This window comes from Apodemus sylvaticus, chromosome 6 (assembly GCF_947179515.1).
Source record: "Apodemus sylvaticus chromosome 6, mApoSyl1.1, whole genome shotgun sequence".
NCBI lineage: Eukaryota > Metazoa > Chordata > Mammalia > Rodentia > Muridae > Apodemus > Apodemus sylvaticus.
In genome coordinates, this window is record NC_067477.1 from 38,978,202 (window position 1) to 38,999,490 (window position 21,289).

Genomic DNA, 21,289 nt, shown 5'->3' on the forward strand with positions numbered 1-21,289 from the left:
AGATGAGTAATCAACAAAGAGACCCCCATCTAGACAATGCGCCAAGGGTTCCAGGATGGAGATGGAGGAGATGGCAGAAAGACTGCAAGCCAGGAGTGGTAGATACCTTTAAGGGAAACAGCATTTTCCAGACATAACAGGGAAGATGTGCCTGTGAACCCACAGAGGCTGTGATAGCATGCATCAGACCCGCACGCGCTCGAGCCAGACTCGAGGGAGGGCGGGAAAGTGGGCAGAGAGTCGCACCTACGGCCAAGAAGTTCTTTGAAGATGATAGCTCCTGGGAGAGTCAGTCCTCTGCCACAGACTGAATGGGTCTGTTAGCCACACCCAGGGCAGGCCCCCTGCTCAGACAGGGGAGATGACCAGTACAAATAAGACTCCATGGTTTTTCAGTGGTCTCTCTCTCTCTCTCTCTCTCTCTCTCTCTCTCTCTCTCTCTCTCTCTCTTCTCCTTTTGAGACAGGGTTTTTCTGTGTAACCCTGGCTGTCCTGGAATGCACTCTGTAGACCAGACTGGCTGCAAACTCAGAGCCGTACCTGCCTCTGCCTCCCGAGTGTGGGCATTAAAGGTGTGCACCTCCACTGCCCAGCTTTCCTTCTTTTCTTGAGAAAGAACATGAAGTTGAGTGTGTAGGGAAGGCGGGGTGGGGGGTGGAGGGTGGGAGGGTGGGGGTGGGGGAGGGGGAGGATCTGGGAAGAGTTGGGGGATGGGAAATAATAATATAAAAGCACACTGTATAACATTCTCAAAGAATAGATAAACAATAAAAGGGAAAACAATTATTTAAAAAACGAGCTATGTGGGAGAGAGGTGCCAGGGCCAGGGGCGTGGAGGGGGCGTGTATCTCCAGTTGTCACAGACCTAGTTCCTCTGTGTACCCACCTGCTGTGTGCTCTTCATCCCTGTGGGTTTCTGTGGTCCCTTCATTAGGTGTACATGGACGATTAGGACACTGATTGTTGGTGATCTGCTCAGACCCCAGTGCCTTTTCTTGCCGTGGAGATCATAGGTCAGAGGTCAGAGGCTGAAGGTCTGGAGCAGGCTGGAAGCTCCAGCCTGATAATTGTGTGTTTGGTATCCCTGGTGATACTCCCAGTCTGAGGCTAGACAGAAGCCTCCAGTCAGTGGTGATCTTATTAGTGCATGGAAGAACCCTTAGGGAATCAGAAAAGGAGGGCTAAAGATACTGCATTTCTTATTCCCAGGATCACACGGTCGGTCTACACATCTGTTCACTGTTAAGGTGTTTAACATTTTTGCCCATTTAAAGATTGTTGGATTTGGGGACTTACATAGTAAGCACCTTTATCACACAAACACACATGTACGCGCACATACACACTGCAAATGCTTTCTCTCAATCTCTGATTTGTATTTTTGTTGCCGTAACCACCTCTTTCAACAAGCAGAAGGGTTAAATTTTCTTTTTGTGAAATCCAGTTTATTACTTTGTCCTCTTATGAATTGGGCTTTTGGCAGTGTACCTGGGAAATTACTGCCTACTAAATGGTACAGGCTTTTTTTTTTCTAGAATTTATAATTTTAGATTTTATTTTGGTGCTATAATTTGTACAGTGCAAAGTATGAACTAGTTTATTTTTGCAGATGTTTCCTTCAGTATAATTTGTTGAAAAGACTAGCTTTTCTTGAATTTTCTTTGTAGTTTTATCAAAGGTTAGATGTCCATACATCGTGGGTCATCCTTTGGACTTTAGGTTTTGCTCCATTGCTCTTTGGCTGCCTTTACTTGTTTATGTAGTTTCACAATGCACCTTAAAATGAGGTGATATTAAACTGAATATGGTTTGCACACTCTATAATCCCAGTACTTAGAGGCGGATGCATGCACATCTCTATGAGTTTGAGATCAGTCTGGTCTAAGTATCAAGTTCTGGGCCAGCCAGGGCTACATAGTGAGATTCTGTCTTTTTAAAAAAAAAAAAAAAAAGATGTATTTCTCTAAATTTTTTTTCTCAGAGTTATTTTTACTATCCTAGGTCCTTTGTATCCCTGCATGGATTTTACTGTCTATTAATTTCTACAATCTATAGTTACACCTGGGGAAATGGACAGTTTTCACTGCGGAGTCTTCTAAGCATATCTTCTCACTTATTAAGTTTACTATTGGTGATTTTACGTTTTGTTCAGAGAAACTTTTTGGGCAGACTGAGGAGCAATTGCTACATCCCCTCAGATGAGATTTTGCTTTTTTAAAAATGTCTATTGAGATCATGGATCCCCCCGCCCTCCACGCGGCTTGTTAATGTGGTGAGTTGCATTGGTTGCTTTTCAACATCACACTAACGCTGTGTTCCTGGGATCAGCATTACTCGTCATGACGTATTTCCTGGCTATATCACTTCCTGTCTTGGCAGGTTTTGTGTGTCAGCTTGACTCAGGCTGGAGTTATCACAGAGAAAGGAGCTTTAGTTGGGAAGTGCCTCCATGAGATCCAGCTGTGGGGCATTTTTTCAATTAGTGATCAAGGCAGGAGGGCCCATTGTGAGTGATGCCACCCCTGGGCTGGTAGTCTTGGGTTCTATAAGAGAGAAGGCTGAGCAAACCAGGGGGAGCAAGCCAGTAAGAAACATCCCTCTATGGCCTCTGCATCAGCTCCTGCTTCCTGACCTGCTTGAGTTCCAGTCCTGACCTCTTTGGTGATAAACAACAGTGTGGAAGTGTAAGCTGAATAAATCCTTTCCTCTCCAACTTGCTTCTTGGTCATGATGTTTGTTCAGGAATAGAAATCCTGACTGAGACCCTGGCTTCATGTCACCAAGGTTTTATTTGTATTTCCTCTATTTGAAAGAGATACTGGTCCATAGCCATTGTGTGATGCTGTGCCTTGTTCGAGCACCACAGAATGCTTCATGTAAAGAATTGGGGAAGTTTTTTTTCCCCTTTCAATTTTCTGGAAGATTTTATCTATAGAATTGGTATTGTTTTATAGTATTTACCAGTGAACCCATTTGGACCTGGTAGTTTCTTGGGCATGTTTTTGAACTACATCTTTAATCTCATAAGCAGACATATTCAGGTTGTCAGTTTCATCTTGGGTAAGCTTCGATGTGTGTCTATTTGAATAAGGGAGTTAAATTAGTTGAACATCATTGCTCCTAGGGCCCTGCAGGAGGGCTCAGTGTATCAGGGCGTGTGCTGCTGAGTCAAACAAGCTATCCTGGAGTTCTGTCCTGGAACCACATGGTGGAAGGAAAGAAACAACTCCTGCAAGTTGTCCTCTGACCTCCATACATGAGCCATGCCACAATATGCACACACACATTATCTAGAAACAAACAACCAGAAAATGTTGCTCAGAATATTATTGGATTCTTTTTAATACATGTAGAAGTTGTAGCAGTATTTTTATATTGGTAATTTTCTTTTCCTTTTTACTTCTGACTAGAGGCTTTTCATTTTAATTTTTTTCCAAAAAAATAGCTTTTGATAGAATTAACTCTCTCTTCCTTCTTTCCTCTCTCTCCAATTTTTTTTTTCACAGCAATCTCTTGTAACCCAGGCTGGCTTTGAACTCATTATCTAGCCAAGGATAATCTTGTATTTTGGATCCTCCTGCCTTTACTTCCCAAGGGCTAGGATTATAGGCATACCCTACCATGCCTGGATTTATGCTTTACTGAGAACGGAATCCAGGATTTCATATACACCAGGCAAGCGCTCTACCAAATAAACCACATCCCTAGTGCCCCTTACTCTCTGCTTTGAAGATAGGGTTTTATTTATGCCATGGTTGAGCCTGGCCCTAAACTCCCAAGCCTCTGGGCTTCTCCTTCCCTGTGCTTGAGTTCCAGTTGGTTTTATAGCGGAGCCACCACACCCATTTTAACAAGTCCTTTGCCTGTGTATTTTGCTGTTTGTTTAAGCAGGTCCCCTAGAAGGACAATAGCTAAGCTACAGTGAATATGCAGTTTTACATTTTGGGATTCCTGGAAATGGGATGGGTAGGTCAAAGGGGGAGGGAATAATTAGAGGGTTTTGCTAGAGATACCAACTTCTTCATGATGTTGTACATCCCTGCGTCCTATTTCAGCAGTGTAGAAGACTGACCCACTCCAGAGGGAGAACAGGAGGCCCTGAACAAAGGCTGTGGTTTGGGGTGACTTGTCAGCGACATTGTCAAGGTGGTTCTTGGTCCAGATTGTGATCAGACCTGTGACTTTTAAGGTTACATCGTTAACTTCCTTTTCTTTTTTCCTTTCCTTTCTTTTCTTCCTTTTTTCCTTCTTCACTACCCCCTCCCCTCCTCTTTCCCCCTCCCCCCCCCTTTTTTGATAGGGTCTCACTGTGTAGCCTTGGCTGGCCTAGAACTCATTGTGTAGAACAGGCTGGCCTGGTTTGAACCCATAGAAATCTACCTACCTCTGCCTCCTGAGTGCAGGAACTAAAGGCATGCATTAGCCCCCACTCCTGCCACAGTATTATTTTAAACAAATTCTTCTGATGAGTGTTCATAGCGGGTCCTGGTGGATTTCTACTTCTTCATACATCTCAGATGCATTGTTCCAATGCATCTATGTCTCTGGGAGGCATACCCTCTCTGAGCAGCTAGCAGTGCTGATGGGTGTGATGTGACAGACAAATGGATTCCACAGGAAGTGGATCGGTGGGCTCTGGCAGAAGGACTGGGGCTCTTTTCCTCATGGTCTTGGTGTTGGGTGCTGTTTTCCCATAGGGTAGAACTCCTAGCTTCAATCCTGCTATTTCTGGGCAATGGGTGGCCCACTGAGATTTGGGTAGGCTAGAGTAGATAGGTTTTATGCCTCTGCTATGAGCAGACTTCATTAGGAGCCGAGTCAATTAGGGCTGGTTACAAAGTCACCCTTAGCCTCCCGATTCAGCCTTCAAATGTCCCATGGAGTTTCTGCCCCAAGGGGAAAGTTTGGTGAATGTCAGCATCTATTGCTGTGCCTGCTTTAAGGGTGATAGAGGTGAGCCTTGGAGCCCCCTGGACCAGAAGAAGCAGGCCACATTTCCATGTTGAGAAGGCCAGGGTAGTCATGGCACAAGAGACACCGGGATATAATCTTACGGAGGGCAGGCAGGAGGGGTGTCCACAGTGATGTGAACTAAGTCCTGACGTGCAGGGCCAGTGGCCCAGACTCTCATCTTTTAGGAATGCTCCATGCATGGCCCTGGAAACAGGGCAGATTGAGTGAAGCTGATTGCGTGGGTGGGGCTCCAGGGACACGCCCCTGGTGTGCTTAGGAAATACTCTTGTCCACCCTTTAAGCCCTGCCTGGGGCTTGTGCTCCTCACTCCAGCCTTGTGAGGATGGTCCAAAATGGATGTTGTTTCAAGCAGAGGTATGGGCAGAGCCTAGGCCATACCAGGAAGAGTTATCTGGTCAAAATATCTTATGCATTCATTTTCCTCACTGTGTAACTGCCTTGGCGTGTCTCTGATTCTAGTTCAGATTTCATAGTTCAAGAACTACTCAGTGCCCAGTCTTGGTGCAGAATTTCCAATGCTTGTCATTATCTGTCTGTCAATGTGAAGACCATTAATGACCGGTTGTAGTGACATACATGGGAGTGGGATATGGAGGAATTCTTTAAAAGGTGTTTTTTTTTTTTTTTTTTTTTTTGGAGACAGGGTTTCTCTGTGTAGCCCTGGATGTCCTGGAACTCACTCTGTAGACCAGGATGGCCTTAAACTCAGAAATCTGCCTGCCTCTGCCTCCCAGAGTGCTGGGATTACAGGTGTGTGCTACCACCGCCCGGCAGCGGAGGAGCTCTTTAAATGGGACTGATAGCTCTGGGTAGAGCCTCATGAGTGCCCGTCCCATTGGGTGGGGCTGTGGACCGGTGACGCATGGCCGGCAGCATTTGGGTTCTTCATCTGTGGTCTCTGATGCTGGCACCTGGATCCTAGCGGATGTTCCTGCCTCCTTCCTATGCTCCCTCCCCTTTCCTCTCTGGTTCCCTCGGCTTCTTAGATGATTCATCCTGAGTGGGTCTGTGGAATGGAGGGCGGGATGGAGATGATTCCTGTGAGGGGCTTATGGCTACTCAATGCCCAGTCTCGGTGAAGAATTCCCAACTCTTATTGTTATCTGTCCATCAGTGTGAAGGCCACTCACAACCTTTGTGGTGGCACGGCCTTTACTTCCCACCTTCGGGATGCTGCAGAATGGACCTGAGCTTCCACGTTTGAATCTGACTGGGGTAAAAGGGAACCTCTCGGTCCTTTCCTGATGCACGGTTTCCCTACCGTTTCCGTGTCGCTTTGTCTTCTTCCCCGTTCTTCCCGGCCCAGGCACTGTCAGAGCCCTTCAGACTCACATGCAAACCAGAACCACGCTCAAAGCGAGGTATTGGTGTGCAGTCCGCTGGCCACTTAACATCAGGTTCATCGTGGCAGTTCCCCATGGGACCAGTTCGTCCAGAAAGCAAGCAAATGTCTGTATGATTGTGTCAGTCGCCCCTGGACTTTGACACAGGCAGTGTGTGGGAACTGGAGCTGCAGTTCCAGGCGACAGTGCTGTGGGTTTCATAGGGGGTCTGTGACTGGGGGGGGGGTAGGGAGGGCAGCTGTGGCCTTGGTTGCCAGGGATGATAAGTCCCCAGTTGTCTCCTGCCTTCTACTTCCTCTTCATTAAACCCACCCCTGACTCTAGGTTCAGTCCTCAAGGCTGGTTTCCCTGACAGTGGTAGTGCTCCATCCTTTTCTTCCTCTTCCTCCCTCTGTCTTTCCCACACACAGGCCTTTGAGTTATGCGCCTCCTGTTCTAATGAGATAAACAGCACCAGGCTCACGGGGCTCTGCTTTTTCCTCCATAACTGCTACTTGCAGGGAGAGATGTGTTGGTCCTATAAAGGAGACCTGGTTCTTGTCAGTTTGTCAGGGGCAAAGAGCCCCAGGGGAGTGCTGTGGGGCCCATTTACTTGTTGAGACAGGGTGGATTCTAAGCAAAAATTAAAAGGGAAGCATGCTTCCATCCAGGTACCTAAAGAGTGGTGTGGGCAAGGTTGGCCCATGGGCACTGGGACCGAGACTTGTCTATATCAGCTAGCTCGCGATGGTCAGCAGCTGCCCCGTGTCCAGTCTTTGTAGTCTCAGAGAGGAGCTTCTCAAACATCAGTTCATTTCCTCCATCTTCCCCTGGGAACTGGCATTTCTGGGGCCCTGCTCTTACGGGAGGGAGGCGGGCTCTGACGGGTGGTGTGCTTTCTAACACTCATGCATAAGAGGTTCTTCTCTGCACCTCAGGGCTTCTCCAAACTAGGAAGTAAAGCCAACTTGTCTAGACAGCCCTACTCTTACCAAGCTTAGCTCCCCGAGAGTAGACACCCAGCTAACGGCCTTGGTGCCATTGACCCGCAGGGCAGTGGCTGGAGTGTGGAGAGCAGGTGTGGACATTTGCAAATTTGGCTCCGTAAACCCTTTGAGAGTGCTGGTCAGGCTCCGCTTCTTCTCATTTACCAGTTGTGGTTCAGGTTGGAAATTCCAGGGATCAGCAGGGGACAGGGCAGGAAGAGATCTCACGGCACAGGGATGGTCACACAGATATTGGTGGGCACAACACTTGAGTCCAGAGCCCACCTTCCAGAGTCTTTTCTGGATGGTTTATCAAACAAGAACTTTTTCTTTCCTTGTGGTTCTGGGTACTGAACCCAGGGTCCTGTATGTGTGAGGTAAGGTCTCTCCCACTGAGTCATATCCTAGCCCTTCTTGAGTGGTTTGTGTCTGGGTGACCGAGTACCCTGGAGCCAGAACCATCAGGGTCAGTGGTTGTCTCCTTCTTTTATTTTCTGAGTCTTGTTTAATTCTGGTTGAATATATATGATGATTCCTAGATGTCCTTTGCCAATATGGTGTGCTAAGTAGGAGGACACTAGCGAGGGTGTGATTCCTGCCACCCTGGCTCTTTCAGAACCAGTAGTGGAGACACTAATATGCAGGCAATTGATTATATTACCTTGGGGACAACACAAGGAATTAGGATCCTACAGGAAAGGCCATTAAGCCAGTCTTGGTATATCAGGGAACACAGGCAAGCAGCTAGTAGATGCGATTCGGGCCTCCAGAGGGTCTCAGTCGGCATTAAAACAATCTATAAAGTCCCTAAAAAATAGCTGTTACATTTTCTTAAAAGCCTACTCCCTTCAGAGCAGAGGTCTGGTATGAATTTTGGGCTCTGGAATTTCTGAGTTCTCTAGGTATTCGCTGTTTGCGCTGATTACAGAGTTACTGGCCCATGGGTGGTGGCCATTGGGGCTTGTCCTGTGATACAGAGATGTGAGCTAGTAGATGGATTCTTGCTGAGGTCCCGGGGAACCTTCCCCAGAAGTAGCTTGAGTGTCTGGCTGGGATCCAGGGTGTAAGCATCTATTCAGGAATGATGGGACCAGAGATAACATCGTCCTCAAGTGGGTCACAATGGGAACATGGAGCTATTTCTGGGAAGGTTCTCTCTCAGAGAGGTCGGTCGCAGCTGCCCCCTTTCTCCATGGCCAGGGAGCTCAAGGTTACTTAATTGATTCGTTTAGTCTCTCAGCCACCTGGCACAGGCTGATCTTTAGGACTTCCAACTCCGACCTTAATATTGCCTGAGAAGCAATGGGGCAGAGGTGTAAATCTCCAATATATTACCATCCTGCAAACCATGGGAACAGCTGTATCACTAAAGTGGTGCCTAGCTTGCAAAGTTATGTGAGAATTTTGGACTCTTTACTACCAGTATGGCTGCCTCTGCTTTGGACCCAACCCAGCAAATGAGTAAAGATGAGAAATGAGCTTATGGGAACTGTTCTCCCCTTAACTTTTATTTTGTGTTTTGTGGTGGTGGTAGTAGTGTGTGTGTGTGTGTGTGTTAGTGTGTGTGCATATATATATGTGTGTGTATATATATGTGTGTGTGTATATATATGTGTGTGTGTATATATATATATGTGTGTGTGTATGTGTGTGTGTATATATGTGTGTGTGTATATATGTGTGTGTATATATATATGTGTGTGTGTGTATGTGTGTGTGTATATATGTGTGTGTGTATGTGTGTGTATATATGTGTGTGTGTATATATGTGTGTGTATATATATATGTGTGTGTGTGTATGTGTGTGTGTATATATGTGTGTGTGTATATGTGTGTATATGTGTGTGTGTATATATGTGTGTGTGTGTGTATGCATGTGTATGTGTACAGGTGTGCTTACTCATGCATGCATGTGCAAGTCAGAGACTGACTTAGGGGATCTTTCTCATCCCTCTTCACCTTATTTTTTGAGACAAAGTTGCTCAGTGAACCTAGAGCCGTATGTTTTGGCTCTACTGGCTGCCAGCACGTCCTTGGGATCCATCTGTCCTCACTTCTCCTCCCTAACACTTGGGGTTTGAGACACGTGCCTTCTAGTGCTGGGAATTGAGCTCAGGTCCTCTCGCCAGTGTAGCGAGTGTTCTACCCACTGAGCTACCTTCCTTCCCCCCCTCTTGTGTGTGTGTGTGTGTATAGGGGGTGGTGTTTTATGTGCACATGCATAGGCAGGGTGCTTGGCATAGCAATGGACCTGGTGGTGTTAGAAGCCAAATGTAGATAGGAACTGCTTTTGGGATGCTTACTGTTCCCAAAGATGTCTAAACAGAAGTTCATCCTATAGACGGCAGGATTTCTCTGTATGAGGCCTGGCATGTGGACCAGGAAGTTTAGGAACACAGAGCATGCAAGTGGGTGTGCAGGGCAGGCCATGCCTCTGTGAGTTGCCTAGTTCATCTTCTGACCTCTGTGAATGACCTGAGGCTGACAGTGGGAGAAGGCTATAAAAAGATCTGGCTCTTTTGATGCTGTGTCTCTGAAGTGCTTTTAGTCAAGGCTATCTCTCAGGTAGGCTCACTGACTTCTACGGTTCCTCTTTGAAGGGAACCTGTCTAATCTGGCCCCCAGACAGAGGGACAGTCACTGCAGGGCCACTGCCTTACAAATCTGGTGGTAAGGTGGGCTCTTGACAAGCTCGTTTGGGTCTGAAGGTCCTAGGGCATTCTCTGCAGGCCAGATAGTATGTGTTTACTCAGTTTGGTTGTGGTAGGGGTGTTTCCTGTAAGCTGCACCCCTGTTCCCAGAAATAACGACTCTGAAGCTTTATTATCTAAATAAATTCAGAGGCAAATAGCTTTGGCTCGTTTTCCAACTAGCTCCTATCTTAATATCCCATTTATTCTAATTTAAGTTCTGCCGTGTGGCTGGTTACCTCTGTACAGCTTTCACACAGCCTGCTTCCTTGTGCCAGGGCAAAATCCTCCTGGGCTTGGCTCTGTCCCAGAATCCTTTCTGCCTACCGGATGTCCCACCTACTATTCTACCCTTTCATATAGGCTATAGGTTGTTTTGTTGTTGTTGTTTTTTATTGACAGGCGATATATCCATACAGCCCACAAGAGATTTTTTTACAGGTGGTGGCCTGCAGAAAAGTGCGATGTCACAGGTACTAGAGGTCACAGTAGATATGCTTTGGCTCTCCTGTGGCCCAGGGGTGTGACACTCGCAAGCTCCTCCTTCACCTCTCTGTGCTCCAGTTGTCTCTCTCACCACGAATGACAGAGTTGGGCGGAGGAAGCTGTGATGTCCATTCTGGTCTGTAGCCTTTTATCTTTACATTGTGTCTGTCCACAGGCCTTGCTCCTGGCCAGCTGTACACATACCCTGCCCGCTGCTGGCGCAAGAAGCGACGATTGCACCCACCAGAGGACCCAAAGCTGCGACTCCTGGAAATAAAACCCGGTGAGTGCCCTGTGTCCACACAGTGAGTCCCTTGGCCTGAGGCTGCAGCTCTATCAATAGAATAGTGTTTGTCACGTATCTACAGGTCTTGAGTCCAACCTCTATACTATAAGAAAAAGTAAAACAGAATTAAACAAACAAACAAACAAACAAAAGCCTTCAACAGGGTGAGGTTCTGGCAGAAGAATGGTATCATGTGGTACACAGAAATGTGTGTGTGCTCGCTCTGTGTGTAAATATTTCCTGTTGACATCCAAACTTCTCTGGGTTGTGGGTTCTTGTACCATTTCATCTCCCTTGTCACCCTTGAGAAACAAAGGTAGCAGTAGCAGGGGCCAGGCCTCAGCCATCTCCCTCCTTACCAGAGCCTAATACAAAATTTGGTTGGTTCAAGTCCTCCCTTCCTCGTAGCATCAACAAAGACACTTTGACCTGGGTATGGTGTCTCAAAGACTCAGGAGTCCTTTGGGGACTACCTCATACACCCCCGTATCACTTTGTGGAATGAAAAGGCTAGCTCATTAAATCTAGACCTTGCTTTGGGATTGTGTGAGTCAGGTTGTGAAACGCATCCCTGGGGTGCCGGCTTCTTTACCTTGAGGCATCTGTAACTTCAGACACTCAGCCATTTGTCTTCACTTCCATGTCTGGGTCACAGAACATGACAGAGCCAAGGCCAATGTCATCTCACTGCAGACCCTGCTCAGTATGTGGGGTTCTTAGTTCTTAGTTCTTATGAAGTCCCTTAATGTTCGGGTGGTTTCATCTGCTTTGGACTCCACCCAGCGAATGGGTAAAAATGACAAGTGAAAGAAATGTCACATGAGTGACTGGTTTTTTAGAACTGTCCTCAGTGTGATCAGGGCCATAGGCCAGCACAGGTACCATCATCCCAGCATGTACCAGTCCAGGGTGGAGGGGAACTCTTTGGCATTTTTTGTTCCATGCAAGCATTTTCTGTTTGAATTGCAGTGTGTGCTTGACACTTTGCCATGTCTCGTTTTGTTCTAGCTTCACTTTAGGGACCTAATAGACATAGGTGGCTAATGGAGGTGTATCAATCAGTGTGGCTCTAGGACCACACAGAAGGTGTGACCCCGCGAGCAGCGACAGCAACAGTAGTGGTGGCATCTGGGGTCAACATGGGCTTGAGGCCAGCTGGGTAATGTAGTGAGTTCTAGGTCAGGCTGGGCTAAATGGACTCTATCCAAACAAGCAAGCAAGCAAGCAAGCAAGCAAACCCAGACCAATAACAAAAGTGAAAGATTGCATTGGGTACATGGCACACACCTTGAATTTTAGCACTCTGGAGGTAGTCGGGTGGATCTCTGTGAGTTCGAGGCTAATCTGATCCACATAGCAAGTTCTAGGACAGCCAGGAACACACAGTGAGACCCTCCCTAAGAAGTAAAATCAAGCACATCTAGCATAAAAGAGCCTACGGCATCATTAACCCCACTTCCTTACTTTATTGCAGTCCAGCCAGGTTAAGAAACTTGGTCAAGATCACACAGGAATTTCTATGGGCCCAACCAGGAATCCAGATTTATCGAGCTCCTATTCAGGAACTTTTTCTGCTGCTATAGATAGGTCTCTTTAGACTTTTACTCTTTAAGTATAAAATTAACATATGTGTTGAAAATTCAAATACACCAAGAGGTAGTTTCAATTCCTTCAGTTGTAAGTGTTACAAACGCAAACCTAATTAGCCTATACCAAAAATTAGAAATGGATACACAGAACAGTAAATCCTGGATGCCCAGAACTGTCATGGGGGCTGTACGTCTTGTGGCATGTGCAACATTGTTCTTTTAATGGAGAGCTTCTAGACTCAGCACCTAGCAGGACACCCCCCTTGCCCAGCTGGGGTGGAGGAGCCCTAGGGAGGACTGAATAGCTGGCTGGGTTCATGTCTGCCCCACAAATCCTTGTCATCCAGGGGCCTGAGTCACCACCTTCCTCCGGTGGTGGCTTCTGATTAGCATAGTGCTTGGCATAGCCTTTTCCAAAGCTTTCCCCACTCAGCATACACCTGCTCCTACTTGGAGCTGGGGTTTAGGGAGGGGGATAGAATGGTGTTTTTAAGCTTATTTCATAGGTGAGAGCAGTCAGCCTGTGGATAGAGTCAAGGGTGTCAACTGTGTGGATCATGTGTCCAAGGAGCCCTGGACGGCTGCCCGTGGGCCTGAGGCAAAAGTGATTTTGGAGGGTTCGATGTGTCCGTCTGTGGACAGTCACATTAGGTATCCTGGCCTCCAGCATCTGCTTCCTGTCTGGGGTTGAGTGGGAGCAGCTGTGTTTATAGGTGCTGGAGACCTGCTTCTGTCCTTGGCCCACCATGATGGCTGAGGGAGAAGGCAGGGCTGGTTGGCTTTTGGTAACAGTTCCCTCCAGCACACAGTGGCTGTATCTGAGACTCCTGAAAAGATTTCTAGAGCCTGCTTCAGTCATGAGGCCGAAGTGTCTGTACCAACTTCAGGGAGAAAGGCCCCAACCAGAGATGCTCAGGGTTCGAGAGCAGGACCTATCCTGGGGAGAATTCATGGCTCTGTGGGTGTGGATTCTTGCAAATGTCATTCCCCAGAGGATGCAGCGGCAATGCCTTGGGAGGCCTGTTCTTCCAGTCAGGGCTCAGGTGCTGAGACACCGTAAACAGCCAAGGCTGGGAATCAGGAAATTTAAAGCCATACATGCTTCTCAGAGACACTTGGTCCTGCTTTGGAAAATCAGACCTACTATGAAACCAGACACCCAAACCCCCAAGCCTATGGCCAAGGGCCGGTTATTTCCCAGTCTTTTCTGAGTCTGTACTGCCTGGTGTTCAGAATACCTCTGCAAGTGGTGAGAAAGAATTCCTAGGAGGAGCCTTGGCCCTGGATCAATAGCCTTACCCTGGCACCCAGAAGCAACTAGGATGAAATACCATCAAAGCAGCATGCTACGATCTTCTTGGAGATGATACAGGATGATATCTGGATATATATATATATATATATATATATATATATATATATATATATATATATATATATATGTGTGTGTGTGTGTGTGTGTGTGTGTGTGTGTGTGTGTGTATGTATGTGTATGAGTGTATGTGTGAGTCTGTGTTTGTGTGGTTGGACAGGGTCTCCGTTGGCCATGAACTTGTTGGTTCGGCTGGTCTAACTGCCCAGTGAGCCCCAAGAATTCTTTCTCTGCCTTGTCAGTGTTGGGATTACACAGACATGAACTGGTGCCCAGCTTTTAGATTTTACTTATTTCTAAATATAGATCCCGGGGATTGAACTTAGGTCCCCATGCTTACATGAAAGCGTTTTAATGACTGAGCTGTCTCCCCATTCTGACACATGAGCCAGTTTCAAGAATATACCTTCAGCCTTAGTGAGCACACAGGCACCTTTGATAAAAGTTGTAGGTGACTGTCTCTGGCTGGATTCCCACAAAAAGATGCCATTTCTGGTGGGTAGGGAAATGCAGCCCCTCTCCAGTGCCCTCACGGGGGTGGTGCCGTCTGCTTACCTCTTAGTGTCTCTGCCTTCATCATTTTATAAGATGCAGTTTCTACTTAAGGGACTCTTCTCTTTTCTGGGAGTATGTCCTCTCTAAACAGATTTGGACAATATTTGTAAATGGTAATTTCTTAACTTTATTCCATTTGATTTGGGCTCTAAGAGAGCTCAGAGTTTTGATTGATACCACTGAGTGTTTGACTCAGAGAAGAATCACTGATAAGAGTCTCTGGAGAACTTGTTATAAATTCTATTAGGTCAGCTCTGTGTGTATGTATGTATGTATGTGTATGTGTGCATGTATGTGTATGTGTGTATGTATATATGTATGTGTGTGTATGTATGTATGTGTGTGCATGTGTGTATGTATGTATGTGTGTGCATGTGTGTATATGTGTATGTATGTGTGTATATGTATGCATGCATGTTTGTATATAAGTGTATGTATGTGTACATGTATGTGTGTGCATGTGTGTATATGTGTGTTCATATGTGTATACATATACGTGTATATGTATGTTTATATGTGGGTGTATATATATGTGAGCATATAAATGTTTATGTGTGTAAATATGTATATGTATACATGTATGTATGTGCGTCCATGCATGCATATATGCATGGGTCTGCCTTAGTGAGGAAAACAGAGGGACAAGGAGCGATATGGTCCCTTCTGTCTGTGAAGTGTAGTCCCTTTAGTATTTATAAAGTACTGGCTCAGAGCTGAGAAGATAACTCAATAAGGAGCTTTCTAATAAGCAAGCATCTCTAACCTCAGCGCCAGGGAAGCAGAGGCAGGAGACTTCAAGGGCCTTACTGCTCCATGTTAAGTGAGATCCTGTTTCAGAAAGAGGGGGTGAGGTGGAGGTGGGGGGCCAGTAAGATGGCTCAGAAGGTGACATTGCTGTTGTGAAGCCTTATGACGTGAGTTTGACTCCCTGAACCTATATACTGGGAGAGCCCAGACTCCCACAGGTTATCTTCTGATCTTTGTGTGTACACACACACAGACACACAGACACACACACACACACAACAACAACAAAAAAATAAGTGGAGAGTGAATGAAGAAACCCAACTTTGACCTCTAGCCTTCACACATGAGCACACATATGCATGTGCATTGACATGTGCATATACACAAACATGTACATACACACATGAACACATACATACACAAAGCACAGGTCTATTGAACTAGACATTCTTTTGCTAGTGCTATCTCATGAATAGTGTCTTAGTCACTATTTTATCACTGTGAAAAGACACTGTGACCAAGGCAATTCTTACAAAAGAAGGCATTTAACTGGGGGCTTGCTTACAGTTTTAGAAGGTGGTCCATGGTCAGTATGGTGTGAAATGGTTAGATATTTTACTAGAGCAGTAGTTGAGAGCTTTACTTCCAAATCTATAGGCAACAGGCAGAGAGAGAGAGAGAGAGAGAGAGAGAGAGAGAGAGAGAGAGAGAGAGAAAGACTGGCATGAGGCCAGTGGTACACCTCTAATAAGCCTGTACCTCCTCATTCTTTCCAAAAAGTTCTACTAACTGGGGACCAAGAATTCAACCATCGAAGACTATGAGGGCCATTCTCATTCAAATTACCGCACGTAGTATATGCAATTTAATTTTTATATACATATTATCTAAATCATAAGCATATTTATTGTGGCATTGCTCATAATCCCAATAAGCAAAGATCAGAAACTGTTCTAGAGCCCTTTGATGGAGCATAGTTAGATGCACATAGCATTCTTAAGATGGAATATTATTTTATTTATTATTTTAAAATTATGATCATAGGCCAGCGAGTGAGGAGGTTCAACAGGTGAAGGCGCTCACTGAATAAGCCAGGTGACCTGAGTTTAATCCTTAGAACCCATGTAAAGGTAGGGAGTAAATCAACACACCACAAAGTTGTCCACTGACTTCCATGTGTGTGCTACAGCATGTGTGCTTCCCCCCCCCACAACACACATGCACACATATACACATATGCATGCACATACACACTGCTAACACAATTTTTAAAAAGTGACTCAAGAAATTCACGGATAACTGGGAAAAATAAATTGTGCAACATTATATATGATCTTTGGACAAAACTTTCTAAAAATTAATAATTTATCCATCCTGGAATGAATTGCTTTAGATGCACAGAAATTAGAACAGTGACTTTATGCTGGAGACAACCAACCCACCCTTTCACACTTCTGGGGTGGTGGGCGTTCCTGGACATGTCCCTAAGAATTTGGCAGCGTTCAAGATTCTTGGGCTCGCTGTTGACACCATCCTGGAGTGCCTCATCTGCTTGTGGGAGAAGGAACCCTGGTCTGTGTGAACCCAGTGGTGCTGCCGGGGCCTTGATTGTCCCATTGTGTGAATACCCTCCATGTCAGATCTTCCAGAGACAGGCCACCGTGAGCACCGTGCCCGCCTGCAGCTTGTCCCCCTTCCTGTGTTCCTTGAGCTCCCCACAGATGCTCATGGGCCAGGTGCACGATGGCTCTCTCTGTTTCTGGACTGAGGTTGGTGGGTTGCCAAGGAGCTAGGTCAGGGTGCAGGAAGGGCGGCTGTATTTGGCAGTCTAGAGAGCCCCTGAAGAAGGTTCTGGTGGGGCTCCCTTGCACTTCTGGAAGGACAGAGCTCATCTTCAGTGAGGAGGTTCCCAGAGTGGGGACAGAAAAGAGCCTCACCCTCATCTGGCTGCCATTAAGTCCTTTGCTCCTGGCCAGAGTTATAGCCTGATGGAGGGGCTTCTTGGTCTGGCTGCTCTCATTCTGCCGCTGTCACTGTGACTATGTCATCCCTCCTATATTTATTTCTTGTTGGGAAGACAAATGTGTGGCGTGGGAAGAACTCTTTGGAGTCTCCTAGTCTCCATATTGTCCCTGGACCTCTGTGCTTCTCAAGCCCCCACCCCCACCTCTAATTTATCACGAGCTAAAGGTCCCACAGCCTCCCACCTGCCTGGTGTCTGAAGGACAGTCCACAGAGCACTGTTTCTCTCAGCTGACTTACAGTTGAGGACAGTGTTCTCTGCAGCTTGCACTTGGTCACAGAGGCAGCACAAGGCATTTTGCCTTGCAGAGATGTCACAATTCCTACAACAGGAAATCTGGGGCTAGTGAGGGGCCTTCTGCTGGGCACTCCTCCAAGAACAGAGCTCTATTCTTGACAGGGAGGGTATTAGCAGATGGGGAAGCAGGGTCAGGTAGTGGCAAAAGCTACTTCCTTCAAAAAGGAACCTTTAACCCTTCCTTCCTTCCTTCCTTCCTTCCTTCCTTCCTTCCTTCCTTCCTTCCTTCCTTCCTTCCTTCCTTCCTTCCTCCTCCTCTCTCTCTCCTCCTCCTCTTTCCTTTTTTACTTTTTTCAAGGCAAGGTCTCATTATGAAGCCCCGGCTGTCCTCGAACTCACAACGTAGACCAGGCTGGACTCACAGATCCACCTGCCTTAGCTTCCAGAGTGCTGGGACTAAAGGTGTACAACATTAAACTTTTGGGGTGGGGAGGGGTGCAAATTATCCCTTAATATCTCTCTGGATTAAATGCTTGGCTAGTTGAGCACCTTTTAACTCCAGACCTTTGATCCCTGTGGTCCTGGGAAGATACAGAGAGATATCTTCATATTAGAGACTGGGAAACTGTGGTGCAGATTAAGAAGTTAATTTCTCAAGGGTGTTGGTGGTGAATCCAAGGGACACTAAAGGGAACAGGTCAGGGCTAGCGCTGTCCTCTCTAGGACCTGACCCACACACTCATCTAGGTGCTTGAAAATAGAGGTTTTTAAAAATCGGGATCTTTCCTGCTCCCTGTGACCCCGAGGCCTTGCCAGCAGCCCTGGCCTGAAACACTCAGGCAGCACCAGGTTCTTTGCCCTCCTTGCAGAATCCCAAGGGTAAGGGGGGAGGGAAGGGAGGGAGGGGGGGAAGGGAAGGCTGCCAGGAATGGGCTCTGGTTCCTTCTTGTTTTGGGCAGCCTTTCAATGACTGGGGATGAATGACCAGGATATACTTCCTTCCTTCCTCTGGCTGCTGGGGGGCGAACTGACAGGAGGGTGGGAAGCCTGACTGTAGCCCAGGATGCCCCAAAGCAGAGAAACTCATAAGCCTGCCAACAAACCAGGGACAAAGACCCTCAGAGGGGTGCCCCCAAGGGAAAGGTTCAGGAGGAGGTCTGAGCCTATCCAGGGTGCTGTCCCTGCTGCACTAAACTGCCAGAACTCTACAGATGGGAGCAGGCAGTGGCCAACTTCCCCAGCTCTTGCAAATCCTGCATCTTAATTAGTTCCCTACTGTTTTTGTACATGGCCCACATTTTAATAGTCTCTAGGTTTCTTCCACCATTTGCTCTCCGATGCTTGATGTGATTTCTCTTCTCCCCAAGACAGTTCCCCCGGCTCCTCCGACACCCTCCCGTCCAGGAACAGCTTAAGGAACGCTGATGTGCCAGGCATGTAGGTGGAGATTGATGGGGCTGTCTGCGGGCTCCTGTGCCCCCCAGCCCTCCCCCTCTGCCAGGCGCTCCTTAGATGGATGAGTCGGGTGGGGGTGGGCACAAGGGAGGGCAGTGGAGAAGAGACAAGTAGAGCCCTGGGCTAGGTGTGAGCCAGTGGCCAGCGTGACCTTCTGCCGAGCCTGCCATGGATGCTGCTGTGTCCTTTCAAGGGAGAAGGACACTGGCTCCCACCCCCCATCTGTCAGTGTTTATCTGCCTCTGTGTGGGGGTTTCTGGGCTTGGTATGGCCAGGAGAATGGATGCCTTCAAGTGCATCAGGGGAAATGACCTGTCATTTATCTCTTTCCTGCAATGTCAGAGCCTGCAGCCATCCATCCTCGATGCCTGCACTGGCCGCCTCTTCTGCTCCTGGTGGCCCTGGGAGAAAGGTAGCTGGGCAGGCCTCCAGCCTACCTCGTGCTGCGACTGCCTGTGCCCCTGGCCCCTGCTCCCTGTCTTTCCTGAAGTCTCAGGTGGCAGGACTGGTGTTGAGAGAACCTAGGTGCTGCTTTGGCACTGCTTGTATTCCTGACAAGGGACAAAGGCCTAGAGCTAGAGATGGGCAGGGGAGCCACATGGCTGCCGCAGTTTCCGAAGCTTCATTTGTAGATGGTCCAGAGAATCCCGTGTTTAGAGCAGGGGCACTTAACCTGAGAGTCACTAGAGCCTGCTCTTACATATTCTCCTCCTGCTTCTGTCTTCTCACAGACATGTGCAGGGCAGGGACCCGTCTTCTTCACCTGCATCCCCAGAAGCCAGCACAAGGCCTGGTACATGGTACATGAATGATAAAGATGTGGTAAATGAAGTTGGAGGAACAGATTGAGTTATCATATAGCCTTTCACGGATGAGGGAAGTTGAGGGAGGGAGAAACCTTGGCCCAGAGCTGGGCTTCCTGTGCCTCTCTGTCATTGCTCCTGGGCCTATATTTAGTCATAAGCTGGAGACCCCTTTCCTATTCTCTCAATCTACTTGAGAAAGAAAACACTGAATAGATATCACAAGGCCTAGATCCTTCAGTCACTAGCTTTGGGACCTGATTCTTCACATATGGAACGTGGGTAATGGTAGATTTTTAGGGCCTCACATGGTGTGGAGGCACAGAGATGCTGCCACCCCAGACACTGTGGAGTGGGCTCAGGGGACTACCACCAAGACTGTGACCCTCCTCAGTATCAGCGATGAGATTATTACAGACAGCTTGCTGCACTGCAGGGAAATCGTGTGCTGTCTGATCTGGAGCCATGAACACATTCTATCTCTAAATTTTTCCCCAAAGCCCCATTCCAGCATCACCTATGTTGAGGAGAGTTCTTGGAACCTGGTTGTGGGACCCAGTATCTGTTTTTACTATAGCTGTCATCCTGTAATATGCAGGGCATATATAGCTGTGATGTGATAGGCTAGGCAGGCCCATATGCCTGAAACTCATCTTCTGCCCTTGATGGAAGCTGCTCTTCTTTCTTTTGGAGAACGATTTCTCTGTGGACTTGCCCAGAGAAGGATGCACACTGTGGTGCCCCTAGCATCGGGCATCTGTCCTCAACACAGATTTGCTACATATACAAAGGAGTCCCCTTGCTTGGGAACCAGGGCATTCACTACTACCCAATGTACTCTAGGGTCTGACAAGGAGAAGCCAAGATCCCTGAGGACAGGGCTTTGCCCCTATTCTTCTAGCTTCTTCCCAGCACAGGCTTATCCTGGGGTTTGGTAAGTAGTGCAGAACCTCCTACGTGGTCTCCCCATTTCTGTCTTGACCCTCCTTCAGAGCGATCCTGTTACTATATAGGCATCACCCTGCCTCTCTCTACTCAAAACATCCTGAGGCTTACTATCACACTCAGGTTGGAAGCTGGTATTCTTGCTGCCACCCACATGGCACTTCAAAGTTCCTGCAACTCTGTGAACTGACCTTCTGTGAGCCCTCAACTCTGTGTAAGTGACACGCAAATGACAGCTTCAGGGAAGACGCACTAATAGCTCCCTGGTGCCTGTGACATCTTTGCGTGGCTACCAAAACAGGCCTCTTCTCACTCCTCTTCTAGATCCACACTTTCCTGGCCATATTTAAAAGTACCTATCAGTCTCCCATCACCCCCATAGGACAGCTTCCCTGCTATGTTCTGTCCTTTCTCAAAAGCATCCATTACTTTACAGACAGGCTATCATGTAGTGCAAGCTGGTCTCAAACTTGCTGTGTAGCCGAGAGTGGTCTTGACATCCTACTCTTTATTAGAGTGTGCAACCACATTCCATTTTATACCGTGCTGGGTATGGAACCCAGGGCTGCATGCATCCTAGGCAAGGGCTCTGCCAATGGAGCTGTAACTCCAGTCCTTAACTATTTTAATGTTTTCAAGCCTTATAAAGGTATACTTAAGTGTGTGTGTGTGTGTGTGTGTGTGTGTACTCAGTAAGATGCATATAGATGTATGTATACGTATTTATCATGCATATGTGATACTATAGGGTTGTTTTTTTGTGTACTCACAAATACATATAGCTCTGTGAATATGTATGAATGTTTATATATGTGTGTA

The 21,289-nt window shown here is 47.2% G+C and overlaps 1 protein-coding gene across 7 annotated transcripts in view; it reads left to right on the forward strand.

Moving 5' to 3' along the window:
* Positions 1-21,289, forward strand: part of Dpf3 (double PHD fingers 3) — a 275,541-nt gene that overhangs the window by 129,722 nt on the left and 124,530 nt on the right. For all 7 annotated transcript variants that reach the window (XR_007978346.1, XR_007978345.1, XM_052185527.1 and 4 more), the window contains exon 3: positions 10,634-10,741. Coding sequence is in view for 5 of the 7 variants with exons in the window: in XM_052185527.1 (XP_052041487.1) it covers positions 10,634-10,741 (108 nt within the window). In the remaining 2 variants the exon portion in view is untranslated. The remainder of the gene's footprint in view (positions 1-10,633; positions 10,742-21,289) is intronic.